General features: G+C 41.4%; 2 protein-coding genes across 3 annotated transcripts in view; one reads left to right on the top strand and one right to left on the bottom strand.

Moving 5' to 3' along the window:
• Positions 1–3,126, top strand: part of fhod3b (formin homology 2 domain containing 3b) — a 104,899-nt gene extending 101,773 nt beyond the window's left edge. Inside the window, exons 25-26 of the mRNA XM_076281079.1 lie at positions 75–248; positions 1,394–3,126. Coding sequence (XP_076137194.1) covers positions 75–248; positions 1,394–1,476 — 257 coding nt within the window. The 3' untranslated portion in view covers positions 1,477–3,126. The remainder of the gene's footprint in view (positions 1–74; positions 249–1,393) is intronic.
• A 4,414-nt stretch (positions 3,127–7,540) lies between these two features.
• LOC143119521 (retinoic acid receptor RXR-beta-A-like) lies at positions 7,541–20,932 on the bottom strand. 2 transcript variants are annotated; one of them, XM_076281077.1, is made up of 11 exons: positions 20,861–20,932; positions 19,200–19,412; positions 18,866–19,019; positions 17,965–18,144; positions 16,315–16,469; positions 15,939–16,068; positions 15,537–15,669; positions 15,207–15,248; positions 14,842–14,933; positions 14,488–14,593; positions 7,541–10,634 (listed from the first exon to the last, which is right to left on the bottom strand). In XM_076281077.1, exons 2-11 carry the CDS (start codon positions 19,344–19,346, stop codon positions 10,487–10,489), a joined length of 1,287 nt encoding a protein of 428 aa, XP_076137192.1. In that variant the 5' UTR covers positions 19,347–19,412; positions 20,861–20,932; the 3' UTR covers positions 7,541–10,486. The 2 variants fall into 2 exon arrangements, with proteins under 2 accessions (XP_076137192.1, XP_076137191.1); XM_076281076.1 differs by lacking the exon at positions 20,861–20,932 and adding an exon at positions 20,784–20,814.
• Positions 20,933–21,514: the final 582 nt, after the last annotated feature.

The following is a 21,514-nucleotide window of genomic DNA, read 5'->3' as shown; positions in this document are numbered from 1 at the left end:
ACAAGGCCAGGTGTAGATAGACAGTAAAGCAATCATAACTGTTCCTGAAATGTTTTCTTTTCACTTTTCGCTAGGATCACTTGTAGGCCGGAACAACTTATGGTCATCGGCGAATGACGACCCAACAATTTGCACAGACGACACGGCAGACGAGATCATGGAGCGCATTGTGAAGTCCGCCACTCAGGGGCCGAGTCAGAGGGCACAGCCAAGGGAGAGGAGGAGATCCAGGGCCAACCGCAAATCCTGTGAGTTCTCTTCCTCTCTATGTGTGTGCGTGTGCGTGTGCGTGTGTGTGTGTGTTGATTTTGGCATTGGTTGGTGTTGATGATGAGTGTTCATAACATCATATATCCTTTGATCTTAATTTGCTCTGCCTTTCGCAAAAGTCATAATAATGGCAAAACCATGGCAACTATCTCTCGGGCCCCCATGTGGGTAGGTGGTTTGCATGTTGAGATAAAAGGTGCATCAGCTCCAGGTTTTGTCAGTGAAGTGAAAGCTATAGCCATCTGTCCAAACAAACAAAGCTCACACCTGCTTAACAAGCACAGACCGCAGAAAAATGCTCACATGCTAGACAGAAAAAGAGCAGGGCAGACATGTTGGATCTCATGGGTTTTCCCTCCTTCAAAATAGTTTTTATAGCCCTGCCCATGGCACGGCCACCACCACACTTTTACAGCGCAGTGTCAGGCATCTTTATGGCTGGGAGCGCTCAGACACCGTGCGCTGGCCTTAAATGTTGTCCAGCTGAGGAGTCACGTAAACAGGGCTCTAAAGTTCAGCCATGCATGTTTTATTTCCTAGTTTGTTCTGACGTAGTTTTACCCTACAGGAAGGTATATATGTACTCTAGTTGCACCAGGGGTGGTGTTAGGAGGATTTGGAAACATTTGGGGCTTGGCCCAGACCTGATGGGTCCAGCAGCATCCTCCCCTGAGAATGGTTTCCTTAATTCTAGCAGCTAAATGCACCGTTTTCACATATAGACTACGTGCACAAAAGGCTTTTCCTGTATACTCATGTGTGTCTGGTGTGTTGTAACAACATATTCAGTCATATTCTGCTCCTTACATCTTCACTCCGACACTGAATATCCTGTTTGCCCAATAATAACAATTTTAACACACACATAAATCATTCTTTATCATAACATGCTGATTCCCTAGTTCCCTAACAGTTCCCTAGTACACTAATTATATTAACAATAGCGGCAGGTTCAAACACACCTGGCCAACCGGAAACAAACCAGCACACAGAGAGCCTTTCGTGCATGTAGTCTATAGTGTCACACAGGAGCAGAAAGCAGTAGCGTTAACAGGATATCACCAAAAATTGCTCTATAGTTCAACTCATTTCTCTCTCTCTCTCCTTCCCCCTGTCTGTCCAGTGAGGAGGACGTTGAAGAGCGGCCTGACCCCAGAGGAGGCCCAGGCTCTGGGGCTGTCCAGTGGTTCCGAGATGCAGGTGTGACATGGCGAGATTCAGCAGCTCTGACTCCAGCACACACTCTCCCTCTCTTACACACACACACATTTGTCCAGGGAAACAAAGCCTCCTTTCACCCAGCCCTGATCTCCCGACCTGTCCACACCATGACGCCGTAGTCCAGGCTTCTCCTGGCCTGATCGGACTTTTGCTTGTTCCTGGGGGATCTGGCCAGCGCTTCACACCTGTTGCGCACTCTGTGGTTTAAGGAAGCGGTGCAGTATTTCACAGTGACACGCATGTACACACACACATACACACACAGCTCAGCAGCTTGTACGTGAAGCAGAATGTTCTCCCCTCCTCGTTGCTGGAAGAGCGTGCCGTCAGCCTCCTCCAGCTCTCTCTCACTCAGGGCTCACAACCCCAACACAGCTTCCACACACAGCTCCAACTGGACTCGAGTGAGTGAGTGACCGACTGAGGTGTTTCAAAAACCACTGTGGCCTTTCTGTAACATGGACAAAGGACACTGTCCGGCCCACAGAAGTCCATCCTTTATCAGCCACACCAGTGGATAGCACATCGGTGGAGTTACTGTAGTATATAGTACACTCTCCTGCAGTGGATTTTTTTGGGGAATATGAACACAGCTTCGTAAACTGTTGAGGAAGGTTGTAGATTTGCTCTCCTGAGGCTGTATATTTCGGAAGCAGTGTATCTGCTCTGCTGCAGTAGACCTTGTGAAAATGGTTCACGTCCCATGCTTAAGTGGTGGTCTAAGGCAGTGAACTGCACTCAGGAAGGAGAGGACTGATTTTAATTGTGTGAATTCTTTCAAAACGAAATACGTTAAGACATACTGTATGCACAGACACGGCACAAAAATCACTGTTCAAATGAAGGATGAGTTAATTTCTCCTGACTGAGCAACACATTGTGATTCTATAGCTGGAAGTCCATATGACCCTGTGTTACAATTCACATTGTCTTGTCCAGCCGACACAGTTAATGTTCATGATAATTTCTTGACAACCCTGTGATTGTATGTGCCCCCAATTATTCCTTGCAGAAATCAAACCACTGCTGAACAATGTTTTTCTTTCTTTTTTTATTAGTTCAATAACAACAAATACTGAGTTTCACGTGATTTGAGTGCCTTTTAAGATATGGTCTGCTCATTCAGTGACAGACAGGGACATTCAGCACTAAGCCGTCACTCACTGAGAGGAAACTCTCAGCCTCGTGTCCCTTCCCCACTCCTTCTGGTACACAGCCCCTGTCCTCCATTCACAGTGGCTGCATTTTCACCATTTGCATGCACTTACGCTTGGAATGACACACATGAACAGTACCTTGAACCTTCCTTTCCAACCACAATCCTTCAACAGCGTGCTGTTGAAGCTATAGACTCAAAATGGACTGTCCACACCATATGACTACCACGATGACTGGTTTTGATCTTTTCCTAGGTTATGAAATGTGGTAGCATCCAGCACCTTATTATTTGTAGAGATTTTGGAGGAACATTTGAGTATTATTATTGAAGCCTTTTCTCAACAAATGTTTCTCTGAGTATTGTACTATGAAAGTAAAAACTAGAAATTACTTGTAAAGTAAAACCAGAATAAAATGTAGAAGCAACGTGGGGAAAAAAGATACTGTAAAATTATGTAAATGTCAGTGTTTTATTTTTGTGTTCCTGTTAAATTTGTATTTTGTATAGTATAGTGTACCATAGGTGAGGCACAGTGTTATTCTGTAATTTAAGAGAAAACAAGCCATGCATGGTGAATTAAAAAAAACAGCAGCAGACATGTCATTCTAGCTGGAGTTAAAGGGAGGTTTCTTTGACTTTTTTTTAACACTCAGTGAATTTTTGTGTTTTTGTTGTGGTGTTTTATTTTTTCTGCACAAACTTGAAACTTGCTTGGACGATGAAATCAGTCCAGCCACCCCTGCACTCCTGTCTAATATAACGCTCCAATGCCTTCCACTTCATTGCACTCATGCAGTCTTGTCCCACTCCACATGCCAGCAGTTTTCATCTGTTGCTAAAAGTGCCATACGAGTGGGTTTTGAAAGTGTTCATTAAACTATTGCTATGTCTATGCCCACAACAAAAAATATGCATACAAATCTTGCAATAAAGAGCTTTTATGAAGCATGTCATGACTCATGTCATATTCTACAGTAAATCTGGAGACCACCTGTTACAGCACGGCACTATTCAAACGGTTATGGTTTTGATAATTGTTATTACTGAGTGTAAACAGAGGTCGTTTAGTGATGATAAACAGTAATTTATTTATCTAATAAATGTATTACTAATGATAAGAATGGCAGACCTCTGAAGTTTGTTATGGTTTGAATGGTTGGATCAGGTTGGACAGATTGTATGTTGCCAATTCTGAAAAATGACTTTGGTTACATGATGTTATGCCATTCAATTTTGCCATAGATGTTTCAGTTCAAATCTAATATCTTTTAAACATTTACCAACCATTATAGACTTGAGAACATCTAAAACATTTGACTAACACAACCTTCAGTTACTGCTTTTTGTGTCATTTTTGTGGTGTTATATCTATGACCAGAATGAGAAGTGTACACACTCACCAGTAACGCAGGCAATATGCTACTTAATTAATGTTGTAGGCCTACATCATGTGCTATATACTGTACAATTTTGTACACAGGTCATAAATCTCATGGCAACTGTAGCAAAGGGGGAGAGTAGTCACCCCACCCAGCCTCAAACCCAGGTCTCCGGCGTACTAAACCTCCAGCTTGACTGCAACACACAGCCTAGCTCATTGGTATGGCATTCAGAGCACATACTCAACCATAGTGACGACAGCACTCCATCATAGCAACCAATGGGAAGTTGGGCTTAAATCAACAAGTTGATTAGATAGTTTGAAATAACTATCAACCCAAAGCTGAGTTCACAGTGCCAATTAACTCCAATAGGAGTGTCCAAGGATGTTAAGAACTCTCGTCAAGCTATGGGTTTTGTGGTCCAAGACAGAAAGCTAGCATTATCTCCATTAGACTTCTCCAACTCTAGTTCACTTTGGCCACGTTGAACATTTTTACATGTTTGGCTGTTTGTTTAAGACACAGCAACACTTCCCAGTGATCAAACCCCCTTATGCCATTAAGGTTTCCCTCTTGTGGTCAAAAGTTAGCAATGTAGGGCCTATTTCTGGCCATATGCAAAGCCTTCTTTTGCATTTGAAAATGAGTGACGATTCTGCTGACACTACTGTGATCTGTGATCTAATAGTGTTTTGATAGTTTGTAAAAGCTGCATTACTCAAGTCTAAAAGCTGAACTGGGTCAGCCTAACTTGAGCTTGAAAGCACACAATTAGTCACGTAAAATATACCAAACCATTCTGTACATAACATACATTATCCATCTATATAGTGAAAACTCCATCGGGGAATATTTTTCTATTAGGGTCATTCCGTGTCAAATCAGATAAGGTTGTTGCAGCACCGTCTCAGATTTTGTTCAATCCTTGTCTATATGAAGAATGGGTCCCAAAACCAGGGCCTGTAAAATACTTCTGTTCAAATCCTATGGCTTCATGTTACTTTCAGCCCTTGAAAATACATCAGTTTTACAGCCTAAAAATCACATTGTCTGGTAAGCACAGTTTGGCCATTAATATAATGAAAAGTATTATTCATAGGCAGCCCAAGCTTTGTAGGGTGGAAGACAAACATGTTCTCATAATGACTGAACCATTAAAAGTTTGTACGGCATTCTCATTGATTTTCTACAAGGCCCTAGATTTTGAAAAAAGTACAAAAAAGTGACATTAAGGGTAGTATAAACTTGTTTTTGTACGCATTTGGTATCAATCATTATTTCTTTCTTTTTATACTATATTTTATTAATGTTGTACCAATATGGAGTTCTCCACATATAATGGGGCTTGAACATGTTTAGGATTAAACAAGCAGAGGTTGTGTTGGTAGCACTTGAAAATGTATGTGAAAGTAGCTCAGTGTATGGACATTTAGTGTACAACGTGCCAATGTAGTACCATAAATAAATAAATAGAGTCAAAATCATTGTTTTGCCCGAGGGACAAGAATGAAAATGCACTGTTATACAATGTAACCAAGTAAGTGTATTTATGTATGAATGAAACATGGTACATCATTGACACTTTATACACAAAATGACTATTCCCGTGAGCTACAGTATTCCCACGTTGATTTTCTTGTTCCTACTAGCTACACCACATACCATTTCAGTCCTATGAACTTTACCAAAAAATGCAATCACACCTTGTTTTATCCTTAATATCTTCATGTGCATTTGTTACAGGGACCTCTAATATTGGCTCAACAATAAAAATATTTGCAAACAAAATAATGATTGGTGTCGTGGATACATAAAATGAGTTTAGAAGACCCTCAATGTCAACAGTTTTGCATTTTGTTCCATAACTAAGGCCTTATATAAATATGGACATGCCATACAGACTTTTAACGGTCCAGTCATACTGAGAACATGTCTATCTTCCACCCTACAAAGTTTGAGCAGGCTGAGAATAATACTTTTCAAGATAGGCTATTAATATCTGGAACACGGCCTCCAAGGCATTTCTGAGAGTAAAAAAATATACAAAATAGGGGGTGAAAAAATGTATGAAAACATTTAAATTTAACAAAAATATTTTACAGATGTTAGGTAGACAAATATTAGGTAGACAAATGTTGAGCAAAATCTGAGACGGTGCAGCAACCATTTCCATGGATTTTGTCTGATTTGACACGGAATGACCCATTAGTTATATAAAGGTACCCATGTTCAGGGGAATTCATGGTGTAACCAACCAAGGTTTAATCAACAACAAAATGTTAAGTCCCCACTTCCCACAAATATTGTATCAAATGCATTTTGGGGCACATGCAGCATGGGGCTGCAGAAATATATATCTGCATATAGGTTACTGCACGAATGCTACTGTGTTCAAATGATGGTGCCTCCCTTATTTGATCAAAATGCTCTGGGCTGCCACCTCCTTAAAGTAATGGCAGAGATGAGAGACTTCTGAACTTTCTTTTGTTTCAAATCATAGCAGTTAGTCAGATATTTATTTTCTTAACCTTCAAAAAACTATGCCCAGCTAAGTATTCGTTTAACTTTGTCTAATTAATCAGGCAGTATGCAAGCTCTTGAGAGTGACTTTGATTAGGTTATGCCATTCATTTGTGCCTTGGATGTTTGAATTCAGAGAACACTTAAAACTATTTTATGGTTAATCAGTAGATGTATGAACATCTAAATCTTTGAGTAGGTTTCCCTCTTGTGGCCAGAAGTCATAAAAGTAAATGCAAAGAAAGGTCTCTGGATAAAACTGTTTCTGACAATATAGAAAACCATTTTTTCATTTGAAAAGGAAAGATTGATGAGTAGTGGTCAGCTCACACCATGTTCAGATATTTTGTAAGAGTTTGTCGGAGCTGTTCTACACACCATTACAACAGCCATAACTCAAACATAATATCCAAAGCTTCAGGTGGACTTGAACATGTGGATCTTTCTTATATCTAATAAAGCTGTTTAAAGTAATGATCATGTAATGTAATTAAAGAATGTGGAATTACTGGTTACAGGGTTCCCGCTTTAAGTCAGATGTAAAATTCCATGACTTTTCCCTGCCAAAAAATCTGAATTTCCATGACCTACTATAGAATGAATCATACAATATACCGACCAGATTTCAGAGTAGCCGCATAGCATTCAAGAATTTCTTTTTTTTAAAAGTGGGAGATGAATAATATGAATATATGAGCATTGAATAAGCAAAGTTGGGCTAATCACAACCACTCAAGCAAGCAGTAAAACTACCAAATATACACCAATTCTGTGTGGACATATATTTGCATTAATGTATTTTGGCAAGTACATTTTAAACTGCTACAACAAAATTTGCTGATATTCCATGATTTTGCACCACAAATGATAAAATGCCATGACTTTCCATGTTTGGAATAGACAACAAATTTCCATGATATTCCAGAAATTCTATGACCCGTGGGAACCCTGTGGTTACTTTACAAATGATGCATGCTGTGACAATGTATGAATGCCTAAAGCAAGAAATGCTTTTGTTCTGTTTTATTGGACAGGACCAGACAAAATCCAGTTCAGACAAAATCCGGTATGTTTAATACTTGTTTGCCAAAAACAGGAACTTATATTTGCAATGTAATATAATTGTTATGTAGTTGTAATCGTCATCCCATGAGCTGAAAGCAAAAGACAGAGCAGGATGCAACAGCAAAGTGAGTAAGTCTAACTGAAGCCAACACAAGGACAGGCTAAAATATCTTTTCAAAACATGATGTAAAGATCCAGCATGGTAAAAAAAAAAAACAGGAAGAGTCAAAGGAAGATTGGGTCTGAGGCAGGAATCAAGAGGGGAGGGGAAGCAAAAGATGCGCTCACGTGCTGTCATGTTCAAGTTGGTGGTTTCCATGTCGACCCAGTAATTGCACTGTATTTAAGCTCTGTTTCACGGAGGAGTCGAACATGGAGGACAAATGATAATGTCCACTGTTTTTGTATTTCTCAATTGTGTACATAGTTTCGGCTTTCTAGGCAGTAAAGATTTACGCACAATAGGTTGCTCTACATTTACAGCACACGTGGAAGCCCACCATGAAATTTTTTTTCTTCATCCTGAAATACTTTTACATTCCCTCACTCTAATTTTTGCATTTCCCTGCAATCCCACACATGCGGTCTACATCTCAGTACTGCAGGGGGATGCAAAAGTACTGTAACAGATTGCAAAATCTATTGTTGTGAAAGAATGTAAAGCATTTGAGGAAATAGTTAAAACTACTGCAAGGAAAAAAGGTCAGTATAACATAACAATCCCACGGTGGCCTTTTTGGTGTTGTGTATACATTTACAGACAAGACATTCTTAGAAGGACTTTTGATGTCTTTCCTGCTGTTGCAACACTTTCGACAATTAGCAATCATTCAGGGTCATAGTGCATCACAACTCAACGATTTTTGCCGCATTCTTTAACCTGTTGAGGAGTTCAATTACCCTCAGAGATTTCCCCCATAGACTGTATTGAGAACACTGAAACTATAGATCTTTTGTGTAGAATTCTAGAAGGAACCAGAAGAATAATTCACTCAACAGGTTTTTAAAAATCCTGACCTTCTGAGCCGATTATCCAACACTGACTGGTGTTCATGTGCAATTTCCTAGTATGACGCTCAGATTTTCAACTCGATCCAACACGTGAGGGCACCTGAAGGTGTGAACCATAGCAAGGCAGCCTACGTCTCATTTCTCTTACATGACTACACCAACTAAAAGCAAATGTAAATGTTTTTGAGAATAGTGACTCCTAATCTCTTTGTGTTGGCTATACTTTTTCTGTCTTTTATCATTATTTTTATTGTCCCTGAACAATAATATTTGTACAGTACTTTAAGAAAATTACCTGTGTTAATTTTACACATCAGGAGTAGGCCTACATCCCATTCAAACATACAAAGATGCAACATTGCACGCCCTTTTACAAAGACAAAGGAGAGAGCATGGTGAGAGAACAACACATATTGCTATTCTTCAGTTTCATCAAAATGTGTCGTCTTAGTTGTTTTGAAGTCAAGTTTTAGTTCATTTTTGTTTTCCCAGGGCAGGCCTATGTAACATTAAGTGTCTATTATAAAGCACCAAAGTACATAAAAAAAGACAAAAAAAAAATCTGACCATTTTTGGTCACTTGATGAAAATGTATAAGTGCATTATAGTTTAGGAATCATTGTCTCTCTTCGATCTTACAGCGTTAGGTGATATGTCATCTGATGAGAGAGTGCACATTATAAAATATAACAGGTTAAATGCTGTGTGGCAGGCAAAGGCAGAAGCGTCATTAGGTACAATCACACCTGCAACACTTAAGTCAAAGCGTTTACACACACGCATCTGTTCTCTCCAGCTGCCACCAGGCGCCCTTCGCTCTCCACACGTGAAAACTCGCGTCTCACTTTGGCCGCTGCGGATACCCTTATTTCTGTCCCTTGCCTTTAGGCTGGGATCTCTTTTTTTTCTTTTTCTTCTTTTCATTTTTAAAATCACACAAAGGCAAGACACAGACTCACACAAGATCACACAGAGCTGTTTGCCACTGCAGGCCCGGTCTGCATTGCAAGTGCTCAGTAAGGACCAGCACCATAAGTCCCCTTAGGGGTTTCTCTCATGTGCTCAACATTTTTCAAATGTTCCTATTTAAATTGCACACGATCAAAACTTTTCAGATTATCAAATTTCCAACATTGGTTAACTATTTTGCTTTGTGGTTCGTGTATGACATTAGTTAGGCATTATTATTTTTCAATTTGTTGCACAAAGGTTGGCCAAGTTTCATTGGCAAAAAGAGGCCAGTTAGGCATGGGGTAGTGTGTGTGTGTGTTACCTTTTCCTATGAGCATGTGTGCGGCTGTGCATGTAGCTCTTTGATTGTGTGTGTGTGTGTGTGTGTGTGTGTGTGTGTGTGTGTGTGTGTGTGTGTGTAGCTCAACAGGAGTGGAGCACCAGCCTCTGCTGAGACACATGCATGAGTGTGTTGCTCTCTCTGAACACAGAGGAGCTTACTCACAGAAGATTAAAGCATCATCATCTTCAACATGGTTCTATAAAAATGTAAACCCAAATTTGAGCTTATATTAGTGGGTAGGAGGGAACCCTTCAGATTCCCCCAGCTTAAAAATGCATTTCAACTCAACAACTCACAATTAAACTATAGCACCAGCACTTCCTGGGATCAAGATCCGGGGCTCTGAACTGGGGTGTGCTTAGGGAGGAAAAAGAAAAGAAAAAGAAGAGAGGAGGAAAAAATGAGAGCAAGGGATGGAAAGAAAGAGAAGAGGGAGGGAGGGAAGCAAACCCCAGCCAAGAGTCTTACAAAATCGATGAATTCCCCCGGGAAAATAGTCACAGTGAATTCCAGAGGCTTGGACAGGTCCAGGTCCAGAGCAGCCCCGGCCGTCCAGCCTCCCTCTTACGGGAGCCGATGAGGGGCCTCCAGCATCTCCATGAGGAAAGTTTCAATAGGGGTGTCCCCGATGAGCTTAAAGAAGAACAGGTGCTCCAGACACTTCAGGCCGATTGAGCGCAGGGCAGGCAGTCGCAGCAGCAGCTTGGCAAACCTGGGGGCCAGAGGAGACGAGGGTCAAGGAGGGCGCTGGCCTGCACGGACACATCTGAGGCTGATGGTGGGTGATAAGGCAACTGGAAGATCCCTCTGACCTACACACCCATACTGCATTTCTGGAACAGGAATACTGGGCAGTGAGATTAGCCAGTGCAGTCAGCGATCGTACGCGATTTCAAGCCCATAGCACCTTTTGAACATTTCCTCACGATACGCTAGCTGCCCATTCTGTGAATACACTATGTAAAAAAAAAAAACGGTTTCATGTCTTAGCCCACAACAGGCAATAGTTTTGAACATGTTAGGCTACATGTCGGTGTGACAGTGTTTAGATTCCCAACGCTAGCCTAGCATTTTAACAGCAATTATGGCTATGAGCTAACACCAGTCAGCTGAGTTTAATTAGTGATAACGTACGGAGATGGTTTCGTAGCCTCTTTGACCTCAGTGACATCAGGTATGTAACCTACATATTTATGTTTTTGCCAGCTAACTTTTAACATGATCTTCATATTCATTGTGATGCTATATGGGCCTCATGCACATGAAAGATTAATATCATGCCATTATGTTGTTTAGAACACACCTTGAAATAAAGTTTTCACCTTACAACTTTGCTGATAACATTTCAAATAAATGCCAGTTAGCGCATTAGCAAGGATATTGTGTAACGTATAGGGTTAGGGTTAGGGTTACTGTTGATGTTGTTTCATAGCCTTTTGCTTGTGTGTAGTTAGGCCCACTGCTAGATTTTGACAGGAGCTCGTGATATCGCTTTAAAGTAGGCTAAGCGGCTCACGCAAGCTGTCAAACACTGTCCACTCGCCTATGTGGTGCACCTCTCTGGTTTATACATCCAGTGTTTATTTTGGGTAACTGTATCTGGAGGTGTTGCTATCAGAGCAAGACGTTAGAGATGGCGCATGACATGCAGTGATGCCTATAAAAAAATAATAATTAAAAAAACGCTATTTAAGCACCGAAATGAGGCACCGAAATCTACGTTGTTATTCGATGCAGTAACTACCGTTTGCATCGGCACCGGTGCCATATTAGAACCGTGTTTCGGTGCCCAACCCTACAGTCGACATGGCTCTGCAGAGATTATCTTTGCCGGTTTGTAAACAAATCCACATGTACCATGTCCAGGGGGAAGGGTGCAAGCCAGAAGTGGTGTTTACCACAGTTATGTAAAGTACAAATACTCTGCAACTGCAGGGGGAGCTCAGCAGCAAAAAAGAAACCAAAAAAAACAAAACTGCACCGTATTGCTTTTCACCGGCACAATGGGCGTAGCCCCTGGGACCGATTCCTTGATAGATGGCGACTAGGGTTGGGTATTGCTCAAATTGTATCGATTCAGATTCAGATTCTGTTTGTCAATTCCAAATGGTAAAAGAACATTGTTTAGATAAAATATAAAGTTGTCCTTAAAGGACAGGTTCGGTATTTTACACTTAAAGCCCTGTTTTCAGATAGTTTATGATTAAATAGAAAACTGTGGAGCTATTTTTCCAAACGCCTCACACCCGTACATTCTTCCATTGAGAGCTTGAATAATAGACACTCCAGCCCAGTTGGTGGCGATAATGCACCTTACACCGTCTTGCCAATTACAAGCAAACCACTGGCATTTCATTGAATACACTGAAAAAGCAGAAGATCGCTGTCTTGAAGTATTTTGCAACAGACAGCTAAAAATGAGGCGATTTTGTGCAGTTCCGAATTGCGGGAAAATTCGTAGCAAAAAAAGTTGTCACAGACTTCCTTTCAACGATCCAGAAAGGCTAAAGTTGTGGCTGGAATTTCTGGGGTTGGATGTGAGCACACCTGTTGAGAATCTGCAGAAAGCTGATCACCGTGTCTCTGCGGTCTGCATTTTACTGAACTTCGCTGGAGGTCGAAAGAAATCGCCCAGAAAGCTCTTTCGTCTGAGAAATACAGCGGTTCCCACATTACCTCCTGGGACGACAGAGTTGGAAGAACTTGGGGTAAGAACTTATTTGTTATGTCCATAACCTGTCATGTTCACATCATAAGCCTAACACTAACCCTAGCCTACATGAATAATTTGGCTACATGATTTTGTACGTTTACTATTTTTTTGGCTGTGGAACTTTCATGATGAAAGCCTACGTGAATCATTACGTTATCATTCACATCGTGCAAGTTCCAAGACATTTTAGCATTAGCCATGGTTGGACGTGACAATAATTTGGATAGCGTAGTAGCCTACGATACCGCGACTGCATAAGACTACAGAAAGAATACAAACAACCCCATATCCGTTTCCGGCAGCGGAGTAATACCGTACCTCACAGCACATCCAATACAAGTCAATGGAGTTGGACAAAAACTACGATAAAACCTGTTGGAAAGAATCTTTTGCGATTTTTGTGTGAGCATATCAGCGAACACCCCTGACCACTCGGTGAGTTTCACGTCTTTGTAAACGAAAGTTTAATGCGTTTTAGGAAGGATTGTTCCAGTGCACCTATGCAGCGTTCTGGAGGAGGGGGGGCTACCACAGAAACCGAAAATTCTCAGGACAGCAGCATGTGTCCAAATTTCAATCTTAAACGTTCTATTTAATCAGAAACTATCTGAAAACAGGGCTTTAAGTGTAAAATACCGAACCTGTCCTTTAATCTTTATTCCAGCAGTAAACTAAATACTCAAAAAGTAAACATTAATTTACAAGCATGGATCCACAGACATATGTATCAAAAGACTAAGACCTTAATAATACTTAAAAATCAATCTAGAGCTACTAATTAAAATAACTGCTCAAGTTTCAAAATAGGTGACAAACGTCTTTACGTTATAGATATTCAAGAAGCTATTGTGTTTTGTGTTTAGAAACTGGTAGGCGGCACCAAATTCTAAGTATTTTAAATAATTTCAGAATATTTTAAAATAAATAAATTCACCAGTGCCAGTTCTTTCTTATCGGTCCTGGTTCCAATTCTCTTATAGATTCTACTAGATTGTAATAATTTAGTTCCCGACCATGAACCCTGCTCCTAACCACTAGACCACCCCAATATTAATGGGATACCATATTTAATACCTTGAAAAATGCAGCTGGCAACAAAAACAAAGCTCATGGTCACCAAAACACCACACCCTGGAGTCACTGTCACCAAAACACCACACCCTGGAGTCACTGTCACCAAAACACCACACCCTGGAGTCACTGACTGTCTAATAGACCAGGGGTCTCCAACCCCCGGTCCACGGACCGGTGCCGGGCTGTGGGCTGGACTTAGCCGGTCTGCGAAAAAAAACAAGCAAACGTGCTATACGAAGCAACTGCATAGGCTTTCTCTGTCTATGATCTATGATATTCAAATTATGAGCCTCCTCGATGAGTAGATTGCTGGTCCACTGAGCCACGAATTCAGGCTAGATTATGCCCGGTGCTTCTGTCTGTTAATTTGGGGCACAACTGAATTGTGTTATGGAACCGCGGACCGAAAGAAAAAGAAACTAAATGTTTCCCTGATCAATAAATAATTCATAAAATATAGCACATTAGGTGGTAGTGGTAGGCTATGACTATGCGCGTCTGCGTAAGTGACTGACAAACTGCACAACTCGTGGGAAGGCTAGAAGCAACGATATTTAAAACAATGAATGAAGTGGAAGTGGATTTTTGTCCGGTCCGTGTAATGAAAAAGGTTGGGAACCTGACAAAGTTTCTAACTTCTTGATGGTCAGGTTTAATATTGAGTTTGAAGTTGAGATCACATAACTGCAGTTCAAAAACCATAAATAATACTAAAACTTCATATAAGACAGACAAGATGAGATAACCAGTCATGTGTTGCAGTGAGACTACAGCGTACCTGCCCTGTTGCTCAGGGTACTTCTGCTTGCAGTAGGCCTCTAGTGATGCATACACCCTCTCCCTGAGGAGCTCCACCTCACTCGTGCTGGTCAGGCCTTTAGCATCTGCAAAACATCATAGAGGGGAACAACTCGCTCACTGAGAATGCACACAGCCAGCAGCGCACACAGGCTGTAGATGCTCTATGTTACGGGCACCTGGAGAGCAGGAATGAGGCTTTCAGACGCAATCAAAACAATCCTGACATTTATGAGTCTGATCTTGCCATGCACTTCACGCCCTTGTGCCTAGTAGGCAAGCATCTGTGTGTGTGTGCGTGTGTGTGTGTGTGTGTGTGTACGCGTCTACGTACCTGGGTTAAAGAGGACGATTGCCCGGAGACAGCCAAGCTCAGTTTTGTCCATTTGCATATCTCGCATCTTACTGACTAACTCTGTCAGCACACTGCAGCACAGAACAAACCAAATCAACTTCTATCCATCACCACCAGCATGCCCAGAAAAAAAACAAGAATGAATGACGTGTAATGGTAAAACGACACGGAAACTCTTCAAATGTGTTGAAACAAAGAAGTTATTGTTTAAGGCGATTACTCAATGGAGTGTCAATTTAAGAACATTGTAAGGATTTAAAATAACAATCCAAAGTCTTAACTAAGAAATGCAATTGCTGTCAAATGAATAGGAAATGAGGGAAGAGAGGGAGAAAAGTCTTTACCGGTCAAGTATGGCTCCCACTTCTGCACTGTGGGCACTCTCCCTGAGTATTCAGAAACAAGCCATGGAAGAGTCAGAGTGCAATGCTTTAATAACAATTACTCAACTCCTACATTTATCACACACAGTTACACACGCACACACACACATATGCACAAACACACGCACACACCTCTACTCCAACTTTAATGCTTGGTTATAACAACACCATAGTATTCCTAAAATAAAATAGTTAAGCCCCATTTTTCTTTCCATACTGTATTCATTTGAGTGTGGCAAGAAGAGTTTACAATGGCCCTTCAGGGGTGCGTGTGCTTGTGTGAACGTGTACCTGTCAAAGATGGTCTCCACCCCCGCAGTGTGAGGTGTCTCTCTGGATACATGCAGATCAGTAGCCAAGAGAATACCATCCTTCACCCCAACAGAGCGATGAGAGAAGGAAGCTATCAGAAGCTCATTCCATCCTGGTGGAGGTGGAAGGGTGGTGAGAAAGAGGGGGAGGGGGGAGGATGACAGGGTCAAAAGAAGAAAAAGAATGAGAGGAGGAAAGAAAAAAAGAACAAAAGACAATGGGACAGACATGATGAAGCAACATGTTCCAGTGGCATTCTCAAATGTCAGTAGAATGGCAAGAAGGAAACTTGAGTGAAAAGGCATAACGCCTATTCATGCCCAGTTGTGAGAATAAACTCCATTGTTCTAAAACAGCACAGTTGCCTTTATGACTAATCACCTGCACGCAGCAGGATGACCTGGTCATCCAGAGGGAGCTCGGAGAAGTGGGGGATCCGCTTGGCCCACTCCACAAGAGCGTAGAGCTGCTTGTCTGCAGCGTGGCAGATGTTGGTGACCGGATCGCTGGCCTGGACAGAAGAGGACAGTGAGACAGAGACAGAAAGAAGAGACAGCAGGATGGGAAGACGGCAGAATAAGAGTTAGAGGCCGAGGCACAGGACAAACAAAGGCAAGGGCACAAAGTGGCAAAGAAAATAGCAGTTCAGTGATTAATAGAGGATAAAAAAAAATGAGCGTCACCACAAAAAGGCCGCATCCTCCTGCCAGGGACGACAGGAAGTGATGCATGAGGGCCGGGTCCAAGCCATACCCACCGAGCCGGTACCTGAGCCGTCGGTGTGAGCCGTCTTGCGTTCGGCCGCCATCTCAGCCTCTAAAATCTGTTCTACCGGCATCTCCTCGTTGACGGCGCGGCTGTACTCCAGCTCCCCCTCCCGCTCCCTACTGCGCTGCCTCTCCTCCTGGACAGCTGGGGTGGGAGAACAGCCAGCGAGAGTGTTAGGGAAATAAATAAAGGCTACTTCTCTGTGCTGAAAACGATTAATAGTCACCTGAGATTTCAGGCTATATGAGGACATCTTGGATGAACCCTAATTAAATTCTGACAAATCGAAAAGTGGTTCAATGAACTTTGCACTCGCAGGACAAAACATTAAATCATGGAGGATTGCTTGCAAGCAGAACAGAATGCAGAACAGGCTGGCTGACAAGCAGAAGGATTGTACCGTCTCTTGTGTCCAACTAACATCTGTCTGGAGGCATGAATTCACCATGGTAACAATAGCTAGCTTTCTTCATGTCTAGCGTTTGTCATGGTGAATAAACATGAGTGTGGACAGTATCCAGCTAACAGTCCTCAATATTGCTCACAATTTAGAGTGCGAGACAATACAGTAAGACTTCACAATTACACAACATGGTTAACATAGTTAATATGGTCAGGGACTGTTTTGTGCCAAACACACTGGGACTAATACCAAGTAATTGTTAACTGGGTTATGTAGGCACAGGAAACATATAGCTGCATGCTTTGCAAGTTGTGAGACTTCAGTGATTTTAGCACATCTGCATTGTCTAAAGAACTAAAAATCAGGCACATGTCTGTTGCTGCCATTTCAATGGTTTGGTTGAATGGTATGGTCCTTGCACAAGAAGCTACACGAATGCCAAAACTACACTGAAAGTGCAACGCTGAGAGGATGAGACATCTTAATTGTGTTATTGACTGATATTGGGCCAAACATGCAGAGAATTAGGAAGTAATGCTTGCCGAAACAAAAGAGCATGTTGCATAGCCGTCAGCATAGAAAACTAATTGCCCGCACCCTGCCACCACACCCTCATCAGAGAAGAACCGTTTGCTGAGGCAGGTATGTGGTGGGAACTCCCATGGTTCAGATACTATACAACAAAAGAACAAGAACTTCAGTCACTGAATTTCACTAAACCATGAGATCCATCCAAGTTTAGTCACACAGCACATTTTACATAATGGAGGAAACACTTTCAGACAAGATGACGGCGTCTTGTCCAATGGAAACAGCAACATCTTTGCCAAGGAAATGTTTCAGCAAGAAGCAACTATTGTGATATCACCCAGTGTTGTTCTTGTACTTGAGCCCATTACATGTGGATTTTGCACGGAGATGTGACCAAATACTACATTTCAAGTTCAAATAAAAATCACACGGCCACATGCTGCTTCTTGTATAAGCCTGCATAGCTTTTACATGCTTTAAAATGGATGCATGTTATGATTATCAAATCTTACAATCTTTGGCTTTCCTTCATGCACTTCTGTAGCAGTTTATTAATGTGCAACATGCATTTCCCAATGTAGTTTGACCAAACCATATTTAATAACAAATTATAAAATCCTCTCATCTTTTTCAATTAAAAAAGAAATCCCTAATTAACAGATCACAAAAATGTACAAATCTGTTCATGGCCAGAGGGCAACATACCTTCTCTCTTCATGCCCGTGGCCAGGCACTTCTGGTAGCGGCAGTACTGGCAGCGGTTGCGCTGACGCTTGTCCACCACACAATCCTTGTTGTCCCGGCAGGTGTAGCTCAGGTCCTTTCGAACAGTGCGTTTGAAAAAGCCCTTACATCCCTCACAGCTGTGCACCCCATAGTGTTTGCCTTTTACAGAGACAGAGAGAGAGAATAAGAAAGAGGGAGTCTGTGCATATGATGGGAAAGGAACATAACAGACCTAATATTTTATTTACTCGTTTTGAGCACTAATATGCAATTTTCCCTAATTTCCATATCATAAATTAAACTTACACAGTACAGATGCCACCAAATCTATACAAAATATGACAACTGAGGTTATGATTTATGGTTATTGGGTATTACACTCTTAAATGATATGAATAAACCAGAAATCTTCCTTTCATGAGTAGAAAATGGCACAACAAACCATCTACTTTAAAATCATTCAATGCCAATGCTGACGGAGTCAACTGTTCACCTACTTGATCTACCACAGAACTACACTGAGAATGCACATTCGTAATTCATCTTGGGGCAGCCGTGGCCTACTGGTTAGCGCTTTGGACTTGCAACTGGAGGTTCAAACCCCGACCAGTAGGCACGGCTGAAGTGCCCTTGAGCAAGGCACCTAACCCCTCACTGCTCCTCGAGCGCCACTGTTGTTGCAGGCAGCTCACTGCGCCGGGATTAGTGTGTGCTTCACATCACTGTGTGTTCACTGTGTGCCGAGTGTGTTTCACTAATTCACGGATTGGGATAAATGCAGAGACCAAATTTCCCTCACGGGATCAAAAGAGTATATATACTTATACTTAATAGAGATTCTAAACAATCTGATTTATCAAAGTGCAGAGATGTCTCAAACCTGAAGATCGGTCCCCACAGATGACACACATCCGTTTCTGGGAGAGCATAGGCCCAGGGCTGTGGCCTGACAGAGACTTTAGGCCAAATGGAGGCTTAACATCATCAGAGCTGCTTACTGCATGCAGCCCTGAGATGGACACTGAAGAGTTTATCTGCAAAAAGACATTGTTGGGTAGGCAGCATACAGACATGATTAGGACATGAAAGAACCATGAGTATGACATAGGAAAGAACAGGGTGGAATATTGTTATAGCTATGCAAGGTCTTGAAAGTTTGCTACATCTCATTCACAACACCAATCAATATTGAAATTGGAATAGCGGGACGCCACCTCAGGGTTACTTAAGGGTCCACAGCTCGCTGAAGGTGTTGCTGGGCCACCAGGTGAGCCAAGTGATGAACTTGTAACAGAGAGGGGAGAATCCAGGGAGCTGACAGGGCTGCTGTCTGCCGCAGTGGTATGCGGGTGGGAGCTCATAGATGCAGCCAAACTGGCCAGTGAGAGGGGGAGAGGACATTAAGGAGATATTTGGGCCTCGCAGATCTGCAGCAATAGAAAAACGGAGAGAAAGCAGATGATTAGTTAATCAGACCTTAAATGCAAGTTACCCACTCGACCTATGCTGAAGCTATCACTATATAGGCCAACTACGTTACTATCTTGGGACCAGGCTAATTAAAGAGTGTGGCCTTACGTGTCAAAAAAGTTAGCTCGCTACCTATGCTAACCGCCTCATATCGGCTAACGTTAGTGATGTAATATTCCAGAAAATAGATTGCCTGCGTCCATTAAAAAAAAGAAAAAGAAAGTGGTTGTGCAGTCATTCGGGTGTTGGTTTGGACCCATGAATGCATATGTTAACAATAGTATTAGGCTGTGAAACAATGAGTAATAAAACACAGGGTAAGCAAAAAACAAAAGAACGAAATGGTACTAAATTTTTAGCTAGATAGGCAAATTAGGATTTGACGGCTTAAGTTAACCAACTGCCACGAAATGCCAATTGGCAACTTAACGTTATGTAAGACTCAAATAGATGGTTGGATAGTTAAAATCGTTGCAGGAGGGATTATGACCAAAATAATTTTAATTCGAACCTGCAACATTTTCTCCTAAACGGTTACTGGAGAATATTAATATCTATACAAATAGCCAGTAGTTACACAGGGCGAATGGGCTATCGTTAGCCAAGTTAGCTTTTTAAAAAGAGGGACAGTGGCTAACGTTAGGTCTAGCTGCTAGACAGATAAATTTAGCTGGCTAAACTAGGAGACATCAAAGATGTCAGATAAACGCTGGTTGCGCCACTAATTTCTCCAACTGTTCAAACTACATTCAAGGCCAAAAGCACAAGTAGCTGTGTGACGATATCTTGTTTCAAACATGTAATAATTTACTCAGTATAAGCAAACTAATTGCATTTAACTCTGGCTAGTTAGAATAGCTAGTTTGATTACAGCTAGCTAGCTATAACGTTAATTCAATATTCTTAACTTTCACAGCTAACTTTAGCATTGTCAAGAAACTTGAAACGAAATACTCAATGTCAATTCAGTGTACACTCACAGACATAACACTAATGTTAAATTAACAACAAATCAATCATATGATACAGACTAATCTTATCAAACGTTTTGATGGAGTCACCGAAACAGTAGGTCCTAATGTTAATGTTAGCAAAGATAACGAAAACAAACATTGGTTTAGCTTGCTAGCCATGTTCACATTAGCTATCGCTAGCTAGCTGACGTTAGCAGGGAAGGTTTACATTACATCTGTGTTTTGCTATTTGCCAAACGTATATACTTGCACTACAACGCATACTCCAACACTTACGAGACTAAAATATACGAAGAAACGTTATAAAATCGGAATGTTTAAAGGAAATTTAACATTATGCATCCAACCACTAACCTTCTTGCTAGCCTCCTAGCGGCCAGAGCTCTTTGGGAGTGAAAATAAATAAATTAATTCATTAGCTAAAGACTTACCTTGTTAGCCCACTTGGGACACTGTACTCCAAAGTAAAGTCGACTATATAAAAAATAAACCAGGGACATGCTACCGTAAGAAGTAACATAACAAGTGGCATGGACAGAGTCCTTCACGTTAACGTTAAGTTACCCATCTGCTTTATGTTAACGTTAACGATAGAGTTGCCTGGTTTGCTCATTCTTCTGCAGTTTTTGCCTTTATCACTTAAAACTGTTTGGACAGTGTCATTGGTATATTTTTGGGCTATAATTAGTTTATTCATGACTAGGGGAAAAAAGTCAAAATTATTATTCATAATAAAAATGTATGCAGCCCAAACACCATAGACTGTAGCTGCTATAGCCTAGCACTGAAATGCTGATTGTTTTTTGACATCAAAGAATCTGACACGCTTCATCATCAACCGCTTTGAGCATCAAAACTCTTATAGCCTACAGCCATGCCCTGAGTTTACAAAACATACAACAACAATAATCAAAATAACAAAACAATAACAATAAAAAGATACAAAACCCAAATAAAATATAAATTAAAAAAAAATAGTGAGAAAAGAAGAGGGGTGTGTGTGTGTGTGTGTGTGTGTGTGGCCATAATATATAGGCATAGTTGAAACCAGAAGTTTACATAGGCTACACATGCTAAAGTTGACT

This window comes from Alosa pseudoharengus, unplaced genomic scaffold (genome assembly GCF_046254945.1).
Source record: "Alosa pseudoharengus isolate Yale_2024_CS ecotype anadromous, Long Island Sound unplaced genomic scaffold, YU_APseudo_1.1 YU_APseudo_1.1_scf_12, whole genome shotgun sequence".
Lineage (NCBI taxonomy): Eukaryota > Metazoa > Chordata > Actinopteri > Clupeiformes > Clupeidae > Alosa > Alosa pseudoharengus.
This window is presented reverse-complemented; position numbering and strand designations above follow the sequence as displayed.

Bases quoted from the DNA above. Each gene is read 5' to 3' on its own strand.
- LOC143119521 (XM_076281077.1), bottom strand. From the start codon at position 19,346: ATGAGCTCCCACCCGCATACCACTGCGGCAGACAGCAGCCCTGTCAGC. The intron at 15,249-15,536 runs GTACACGTTCAC...CTGAATACTCAG, and splicing joins GTGGAGACCATCTTTGACAG to GGAGAGTGCCCACAGTGCAG. The intron at 14,594-14,841 runs GTACGTAGACGC...GATGTTTTGCAG, and splicing joins AATCGTCCTCTTTAACCCAG to ATGCTAAAGGCCTGACCAGC.